Source organism: Juglans regia, chromosome 5 (genome assembly GCF_001411555.2).
Source record: "Juglans regia cultivar Chandler chromosome 5, Walnut 2.0, whole genome shotgun sequence".
Lineage (NCBI taxonomy): Eukaryota > Viridiplantae > Streptophyta > Magnoliopsida > Fagales > Juglandaceae > Juglans > Juglans regia.
This window is the reverse complement of record NC_049905.1, coordinates 7,710,635-7,720,714: the sequence shown is the minus strand read 5'-3', so window position 1 is coordinate 7,720,714 and position 10,080 is coordinate 7,710,635. Positions and strand designations below refer to the sequence as shown.

Below are 10,080 nucleotides of genomic sequence, written 5' to 3'. Positions count from 1 at the left end.
ACTACTTTTTTATTATTATTCACAGATTATTTGAGATCACATTAGTATCCAAATATAACCTAATAATATTTGTGGAATTTAAAACATGGTTCATCCCAAAACTCTATGTCAAGAGTTTATTCCAACATCTCTAAAGGGAGGTTTGGATGCAAAAAGTATCTCAATCTATATTATCTAATTATTACAACTTTTTTAAATTCCTATACAAAATACAATAAACAATTCAAATTTTTTAAATTTTAAAACAAAAATAATATTAAAAAAATGATATTTTAACAATATTTTATTTAATTTTTAACTTTCATCTCATTTCAACTTAACTCACTATCCAAACCTCTCCTAACTCTTGTTACTGAACTCTTTGTTAGGATTTTAGGCCATGCAATTACTGAATGGAAAATGATAGGGATCTCGTTGGGGGATCTCGTTCATTTATCCTGTTCCAAAATCTTTTTTATTTCTTAGTTTTTTTACGTAGTGCTTAAGAAAATATTGTTTAATAATATTGTGATTTTTTTTAAATATTTAAAAGTGTTAAAAAAATAACGTGGAAAAAATATTTAAGAGTGTTTGTTTTTTACATCATTTTTTAAAAAAGAAAAGAATTTATAATATTATTAAAATTTTTTTAATTACTATATAAAAAAAATTAAAAAATTAAAAAAATTAAAACGAAATGCTTAAACGGAATTCCTAGTATTGCTCTTACTGTTCCCTGTTTAGAGAATTAGGTTTACAGCTAACTTCTTTTGAAGATTTTAACCAATGAGTAATGATACGTATATAATTTTTTATATAATTATATTTTAAAATAAAAATATTTATATAAAATAATATTATTTTTATATTCTCATTTAAAATATTGTTATACAAAAAATTGTAAAAAATGATATGATTTTCCTTAACCAATAGGCAATATCTTGACCGGATTCAGTTCCTAAAAAGCAGGTTGCAGGGAATCTAAAAGAAGCTGACGCAACACTCACAGTCACAGAGATACTTTCCTTTTTTTCTTTTGGAAGGCCGAGCAAAAACCAAACATCCATCCATCTTCTTTCCTTCGGAATTTCCATACATCGGTCGGTTGTCGCTTGGTCAATTATACCTGATCTTTAGGAAAATATGTGAAATATTTTAGATATTATTTTCTATAAATACATAAAAATAAAGAAACCCAAAAAAAGATTAAATTTTTTTTTTTTTTAAATATTACGAACTGTCAGTGTATTTAATCGCCCTTGCATTCTGAACAAAACCCTAAAAGGGTTCTTGTTAAAAACAAAAATAAAGAGAATCGATCGCCGCCGGATTGATCTTACCCGCCAGTGCTCTCCAGCACTCGTTTACCTGTGATCTTGCTGGAAATCTACACAACTTAACGCTTTTTTTCCCTGACTTCAGCAGTTTTCTTGTGTTTCTATCTGTTGTGGGATATTTGGTGTTACGTGAAAACATATGAAGAATTTTGTTATCTTTGACAAATTTATGGAATTGATTTGGGGAGCTTCTAACTTGATGTTTGGATTATGTTTGCGTGATTGATTCTATGGTTTTAGACTTGGGAGTAGGTCCGGTGGTGAAAACTTTGGGCTTTGAATTAGGTTATAAGGGATAATTATGAAGTTGAAAATAGACTGTTTAGGGAGCTTTGGTGTTTAAAGTTTTGATTTTGGGATTGTTTTAGGTTATAGGGTTAGGTCTTTATACGTGGGTAATGTTCAGTTTGAGTTATTATTAAGAGGGGGGATCAATTTGAGGATTTGAGAATGTTGAGTGAATTGGGAAGGAGACCGATGCTTGGAGGTAACGAAGGATCGTTTGGGGATGAGTTCGAGACGGAGATAGGACTGTTGCTCCGCGAGCAGCGTAGTCGGCAAGATGCTGATGATCTCGAACGTGAGCTTAATATGTATAGAAGTGGGTCTGCTCCTCCAACGGTGGAGGGTTCATTGAGTGCCGTTGGTGGGTTGTTTGGCGGTGGTGCTGCTGCTGCTGGCGCCAGTGGTGGAGGCGGTAGCACCTTTTCGGATTTTTCTGGAAGTAAGAACGGAAATGGGTTTGCGTCTGAGGAGGAACTTAGGTCCGATCCATCTTATCTTTCCTACTATTACTCGAATGTAAACCTCAATCCGCGACTTCCGCCTCCTTTGCTCTCGAAGGAGGATTGGAGGTTTGCACAAAGATTGAAAGGGGGGAGTTCGGTGCTGGATGGGATTGGAGACAGGAGGAAGGTGAACAGGGCCGACGATGGTGGCAGTAGGTCATTGTTTTCGATGCCCCCGGGGTTTAGCACGAGGAAACAAGAAACTAAGCTTGAGTCAGACAAAGGACATGGCTCTGCAGAGTGGGGTGGTGATGGACTGATTGGTTTGCCGAGTTTAGGACTCGGGAGCAAACAAAAGAGCCTAGCTGAAATCTTTCAGGTGACCTGCTGTTTTGCCTGTATTCATCTTTCTGTGTCATTGTTAGTGAAATCCTTGTTTTTGTTTAGTATTTGTTTGACTGTACTATGAGTTTCAAAGTCTTTTCCCCCTTGTGCTATATGCTGCCGCATTTAGTGTTTTTCTTAAAGATTTTCTTTTAGATGAACATATTGCATACTTCGAAGTAAATTGTTTATGTGATTCAAAATATAGCTTATTGAACTGTATCCATTTTTTTGGGGGCGGGGGATGTGCGTCACTCATTTTGGTTATCTGTTGATAATTTTGTACATTTAATAATTTCTAAATTTTACCTATATCATAGTTATGCGTCTTGTACCTTGGCTGGAAATAAAAACTAAGTAGGATGTCTAGCAGAAATTGATGCTCCTTAATTGAAAATAAAGTCATGCTAACTGGGAATGATAATTAGTCAATCATGTCATCTAAACCGAAGTCAGTTTAATAAAACCTAGTTTATTTCTTACTTATAAAAAAAAAAAAAAACCTAGTTTATTTTGTCCATACTATCAAAACGCAAGTTAGAAGATAGGATTTAGGTTTTGTGTCATTAACAACCTCCTTTTCATTTGATTATACAAGAGTCTAGATGGCTACAAGCCTGATGTGTGAATTTTTCTTGTGTTTCTTCCTCTGATTATTTGCCGTTCTTTGAATTAAAACTTTTCAAGATAGCTATTAGCTAAGAGCTTTATGTTTCCATCTTGTGGGTCAATCATATAGTCGTCTCATGTTACTTCACTTTTTTTTAATTGATGAATTACGTGCATCCAACAAGTCTTGTACCCATGATCTCACAAACCCTCCATCCTGTTCTTGTGATTGGAGGAATTCCCACCACCATACTCTTATGAAGGGGGAAGTGACATTTTGGGACAGCTCAGCTGCTTGCCATGTTAATTCTTGTTTCCCACACCTGAGTTTTTAAAATTTTTGAGGTTTGTGCTCATGCTTTAAAGCATAGGCCAACATAGGTCATTGGCATTGCATAGGCTACATCTAACTGTACTTGGGGTCCTGATATCCGTAAAGCTCTTCATTTCAAATCTTTTACATGTGCAGGATGACTTGGGGCGTGCATCTCCTGTCAATGGGTTTCCGTCTCGTCCAGCCAGCCGCAATGCTTTTGATGAGAATGTTGAAATGGTAGGATCTGCTGAAGCAGAGCTAGCTCATTTGCGCCGTGAGCTGAAAACCTCTGATGCTTTACGATCTGGGGCAAATGGATCATCTGCTGTCCAAAACATGGGCGCTCCTTCATATACTTATGCAGCTGCTCTTGGTGCTTCCCTGTCAAGAAGTGGAACTCCAGATCCCCAACTCGTTGCTAGGGCTCCTAGCCCTTGCCTTACTCCTATTGGAGGAGGCAGGGCTGGCCCATCTGAAAAGAGAGGCATTACTAGTCCAAACTCATTTAATGGTGTCTCATCTAGCATCAATGATTCGGCAGATCTGGTAGTTGCTTTGTCTGGCATGAATTTTTCAACTAATGGTAAGCTAGATGATGAAACTCGCATGTCATCACAGATTGAACAGGACATCAACAAACAACAAAATTATCTATTCAGTCTACAAGGTAGTCAGAATCATAGCAAGCAACATTCATACTTAAATAAATCGGAATCGGGGCATTTGCATATGCATTCTGATCCTCAATCAGCAAAAGTATTGTATTCTGATTCGGTTAAGGGCACTGGGGCTGGGTCAGAGCTGAACAACTCTCCCTCTGATAGGCAAGTGGAACTGCAAAATTCTGCTCTTTCGTCTGGTAATTCATACTTAAGAGGATCTACTAATGGTGGAGGTGGGTTCCCTGCTCAGTATCAGCATATAGATGCCACAAATTCGTCATTTGCTAACTATGATTTAAGTGGTTACAGTGTAAATCCACCTCTGGCATCCATGATGGCTAGCCAAGTTGGAACTGGTAACCTGCCACCCTTCTATGAAAATGTTGCTGCAGCATCTGCTATTGCAGCTCCTGGGATGGACTCGAGAGTTCTTGCAGGAGGTTTGCTTTCTGGAGCTGCTGCTTCTGAAGCGCATAATCATGGTAGAATGGGTAGCCAAATGCCTGGGAGTGCTGTTCAGGCATCATTTGTGGATCCAATGTATCTTCAGTACTTTAGGACATCTGAGTATGCAGCACAGCTTGCTGCTCTTAATGATCCTTCTATGGATAGGAATTACTTAGGTAACTCATACATGAATTTATATGAGCTCCAGAAAGCTTATCTTGGGGCTCTTCTATCCCAGCAGAAGTCTCAGTATGGTCTTCCATTGGGCAGCAAGTCTGGTGGTTCTAATCATCATGGTTATTATGGGAGTCCTGCATTTGGGGTTGGCATGTCTTATCCTGGAAGTCCAATGGCAGGTTCTGTTATTCCTAACTCTCCAGTTGGACCTGGTAGTCCTATGAGGTACAATGAGCTGAACATGCGTTTTCCTACTGGCACGAGGAACTTAGCAGGGGGCGTCATGGGACCCTGGCACCTGGATGCTGGATTTAACGTGGATGAAAGCTTTGCATCTTCACTACTAGAAGAATTTAAGAGCAATAAAACTAAGTCTTTTGAACTTTCTGAAATTTCTCGTCATGTTGTTGAATTTAGGTATATACTGATTATTGATTTTCTTCTCCTATATTGTTTCTCTACCTTCTGTTGATTTCTGTGGTTTTACATCTTTTGTGAGCAGTGCGGATCAGTATGGGAGCCGATTTATTCAACAGAAACTTGAAACAGCAACAACAGAAGAGAAAACCATGGTTTATCAGGAAATCATGCCCCAAGCTCTTGCTTTAATGACTGATGTGTTTGGTAATTATGTTGTTCAGAAGGTAACCCACATTCTTTTTTCCCCCTCAAAAACTCATTGGTTTATTTTTCTAATAGTTTTCAGTGGATTTTATTTAACACTTGGTAGTTGAATACAGTTTTTCGAGCATGGACTTCCATCCCAGAGAAGGGAATTGGCTAACAAGCTTTTTGGTCATGTGCTGACACTTAGCCTTCAAATGTATGGTTGTCGAGTAATCCAGAAGGTATCAATAATTTTGTGGGTTGGCAGAGGTTACTCTTTCTGCCCGAAAGTTTTCATATATGGATCCCTATCATCAATGTTCTGCAGTCACGGCACTAACACTTTCATTCATCTTTTTTGGTTTGACTGATCAATCATTGTTCTGGCAGCTTGTGTATATTCATTTTTTCTAGTAGTATTTTTCTTTGGACTCTGCATTTTTGGGACAATTTAAGAGTTTTAGATCTCTGAAATTATGGTATAATTCTATTGTTGATCAGGCATGAAAATATTTATTTTGGCAAAAATACGGAGCTATTTTTTTCCTTTAAAAGGAAGAAGCTTCAGTCATATCTATAGATGTCACTGGTGTAGACATCATTTTCTCTTCAGCAAAGCTATTTGCAATCCCCAGAACACACCACTGACACAGCCATGTCAGCTCTAAAAAGACCAAATTTAATTTTTTTTACGTCCACTTCTAATCTTCTGACCCTTCCTTATTCCCATTCCACTTAATTTTCAGACAATCCCTAAACTTGGTGTCATGCGTCCCTTTGATCATCAAGAAAAGAAGATTTCTCTGCTATTTCTGCACATTTCCTGGATTTCAAAGAAGATTTAATGTTTTGCTATAGCTGCACATTTTTTTTATAGGTAACAGTATAATTTTATTGAAACACAACAAAGAGTGTTTCCCAAGTTCACAGGAAGATATACAAGAAAACGCCTAATTACAATCTGGGAACTAGAAAATGAACTATAGCTGCACATTTCACACAAATACACATTTGGTCACCAAGAAAATGTAGGAAAAGAAAATGTCACTCCATAATGCCAGATTCCGCATTAGCATGAAAAAAAAAATTCTCAACTCCATTGCCTCTAACGCATCTATTAACCTCAGTTTAGGCTCATTCTTCAATTTTTGAAACATCATTTTTCTTTAACTTTTTCCAAAGTTTCTGAGCAACTAAACAGATTTTTCAAAAACAGACGGAAAAGAAGAAAGATTGACATAAGAAGACCAAGCTCATGGCTGAGAGAAATGGTGATAGTTATAGAAGGATACCGTCATTGTTGGTCTCTCCTGATGCAAACAGATGTCTTTGAAGATTAATTTCTGAAACAAGGGAATGAAAATGTTCAGTGCAAAATTTTCATTCCAGATAAAGTGGGAATTTCGTCATTTCTCTCTACTCAGTTTTTCTTTTTAATGCCTGACGTGGCTGGTGTTGATGACCTGCCACGTTATCAGTGTGCCCCGAGGCTTACATACCGGGGCTTGACCCTAGCAAAACTCTTGTCTCTATATTGTTCCATCACTTTCATCATCATGCTATACTATTTAGGAGAAGCTAGTTGATAACTACTATATGAATTGCTCTTCATCTGATTTTCTTGAAGTGCTTCCCAAAATTGTGTGATAATCCGAGTGCTTTTACGGAAGATTCTGGCAGTCATATGCTTTGTTCAACTGTCAGGCAATAGAAGTTGTTGATCTGGACCAGAAGATCAAAATGGTTGAAGAGCTTGATGGTAATGTCATGCGCTGTGTACGTGATCAGAATGGGAACCATGTCATCCAGAAATGTATTGAATGTGTTCCTGAAGATAAAATTGACTTTATTGTCTCAACATTTTTTGACCAAGTTGTCACCCTTTCCACACATCCATATGGCTGTCGGGTGATACAGGTTTAGAAATTCTTACTGTTAATTTTGATTATTTCATTTGAACTTGTGATGGATGATCCATGGGTTCTATGACAATGTCTTTCATATCGCAGAGAGTACTAGAACACTGCAATGACCCAACAACTCAAAGTAAAGTTATGGATGAGATTTTAGGAGCTGTTAGCATGTTAGCACAAGATCAGTATGGCAATTACGTTGTTCAGGTTCACAATATTTTCTGACTACTATTTGCTTGGACTCGATACATGTGGCAGTCATTGTTATGGGAGTGATGTGAATTACCATATCATGCTCTATGTTATATTTGGACAAGTGCCTGTTAAATTTGCTGCTGTACTTATTGGCACCATCCTAACTACTCTTAAGTCCTTTGGGCATGTTATTTCCATCTGTTTTACCTTCCAGCCTCCCATTCCATTACTTATTCTTCTTCTCCTAGCAATTAAAGTTTCTCCTGAAGATTCTGTTGGCACTGCTGCTTTTCTATCTTCACAGTTCTTTTATTGCAGAACTTTCATAGTTTGCGATTCTTTTCCCATCTTCTTCCACTTAAAATTGTTAATTGGATTTACTTATAAAAAATGTTAATTGGATTTGAAATATATCTTCTATTGGGATGTTTATCTAGTCATGTCTCAGATGCCAGCTCGTCTTGTTTCATTTCATGATAGACAATCTGAAGTTCTCCTTGTATAATGCTCTGCTTTGAAGATCCAGCTGTTGTTCTAAATTTTGGACCTTCCAAATATGTTTAATTTATACCATCTATTTTATTTTTCATGGATAATTCATTGATCTCTTGTATTGTTTTTTCAAATAGCATGTGCTGGAGCATGGAAAGCCTCACGAGCGTTCTGCTATTATTAAAGAATTAGCTGGGAATATAGTTCAAATGAGTCAGCAGAAGTTTGCTTCCAATGTTGTGGAAAAGTGTTTAACTTTTGGTGGTCCTAGTGAACGCTTGCTACTAGTGAATGAGATGCTTGGTTCTACTGATGAAAATGAGCCGCTTCAGGTTTGCCCTTGCTCCTGGCCTTTAAACTACAGATTTCTGGATTCTACTGTATCTTTTATGTGTCATGTGATTAAAAACTTTTTACGAAACTCAAGGAACTTTCCAGCCCGTGAGTTTTGGAGTCTCTTAGACTCACACAGGACATCGGGTATACGCCAAAGAATTATGAGGTCCTCATATCAAGCTGGTGTATCAAGATTTTTAAACTCGATTTTGTGTTCTCTACTAAATAGATTGTACTATTGGTTGACTTGAACTTATAAAAAAAAACCATTGTTGACTTGACCATTGTGATGAGCAATTTATGGTATTTCCTTTTAGATAATTGTGTTTGTAACATTTCAGCATCTTGGGCTTTGGGTCTGCAAGTGATTCTGTTGATAAAATAGTTTCTTCAGTTAGCTATCAGCATTTGTTTGAGAAGATGAAAATTTCAGTTACTGATGCTTCCATGGTATCTTTGTTGTGCTCTATTGCTTGCCATCTTATCATTTTGTCCTCTGTTATTTTTGTTTATTATCCAGGCAATGATGAAAGATCAGTTTGCAAACTATGTTGTACAAAAAGTGCTGGAGACTTGTGACGACCAGCAGCGTGAGCTTATCCTCTCACGGATTAAAGTTCATTTGAGTGCGTTGAAAAAATACACTTACGGAAAGCACATTGTTGCACGAGTAGAGAAACTTGTTGCTGCTGGGGGTATTCTTTCTTCCTTTGTTATTTTTTGCTTCACATTCGAGTTTGGGTCTCTATTTACTTTGTTCAACTTTTCAACTTCAGGGAAGAAGAAAGTTTAGTCTTTGTATTACTTTTCATCCAAAAATATGATAAAAGCTGCCAAGTGGCAGCCTGATAATAGTTCTGGTGATAATGCATTTTTATAACCCAACAAAAGAGATCTGGTTGCTCCATTTTGGATATACTAGTTGCACCATTCTGGATATACTTTGATTACTTTGTTGATATAGGGAATCATACAATATCATTATGAACCAATTGTTAACTTTAGTTACTTTACATAAAAGACATGACTTATATGCATGTAAAATGAAGTTAGCATAAAAGACACAGGTCTGCTACAGCAAATGACAACGATCTCTAGATGTCATCTAGTGACTGCTTATGAAAAACAGTACAAATGTTTCTGTATATGCAGCATGGGTTTCATATTGCTTTTATCTTCTAGTCATTTATTTATTTTCTTCTTTTAAAAAAAAAAAAAAAAAAAAAGAATAGTTGATTGATCATATGAATCTTCCATTTGAGAATAGCTTGGTAACTTTTCACTTAAATTGCTTGCAGAAAGGAGGATCGCCGCTCAGTCTCCACACCCTGCTTAGGCAGCGTAGGGAAAAAGTTCTGTACAGCTAACTGAGGCTAGTGTGAGCGAGCTTCCTTCTCTCTTTCATCCCCATGTCTAGGCTATGACTCTTACCTGTCTGTTGAGACAGGTACGAGCTTATCGGAAATAAAGTTGTTTCTTGTGTTGGAAAACTGTACATTGTGTAGTTTAAGGTTTATATACATAGATCAAGCAAACCGAGTTTCAGGTGTTGAATGCACCTGATGCGCCTGCACAGGAGATAAAAATGACTATACGAGTCTTTTTAAGGGTGTAAAAATTATGAATGTCGAGGTAGTTTTTCACATTAAACGCGACTGTACAAATGTTGCCATGTGGAGAGCAGTTTATGTTTAGCGAGGCCAGAGATATTTAATGTATGGTTATTGACGTTTTTCCCCCAACACTAAAAGCACAATTTTCTTATGCAGCAAGTATCTCTTGTTCTCCATTTATCTATCTTTGATGTTGATATTAGTTCATGCCTTTTATCATTGTTATTCTATATGCTCTTCCCTAGAACAGGCTTATTAAGTGAACTTGCCAAGAATAATGTGTTCT

The 10,080-nt window shown here is 36.9% G+C and overlaps 1 protein-coding gene across 1 annotated transcript; it reads left to right on the top strand.

Moving 5' to 3' along the window:
* Positions 1-1,234: 1,234 nt before the first annotated feature.
* On the top strand, positions 1,235-9,978 carry LOC109017714 (pumilio homolog 2-like). The gene is made up of 9 exons (XM_018999914.2): positions 1,235-2,423; positions 3,507-5,056; positions 5,142-5,283; positions 5,380-5,487; positions 6,950-7,162; positions 7,255-7,365; positions 7,983-8,177; positions 8,702-8,876; positions 9,480-9,978. Exons 1-9 carry the CDS (start codon positions 1,767-1,769, stop codon positions 9,515-9,517), a joined length of 3,189 nt encoding a protein of 1,062 aa, XP_018855459.1. The 5' UTR covers positions 1,235-1,766; the 3' UTR covers positions 9,518-9,978.
* Positions 9,979-10,080: the final 102 nt, after the last annotated feature.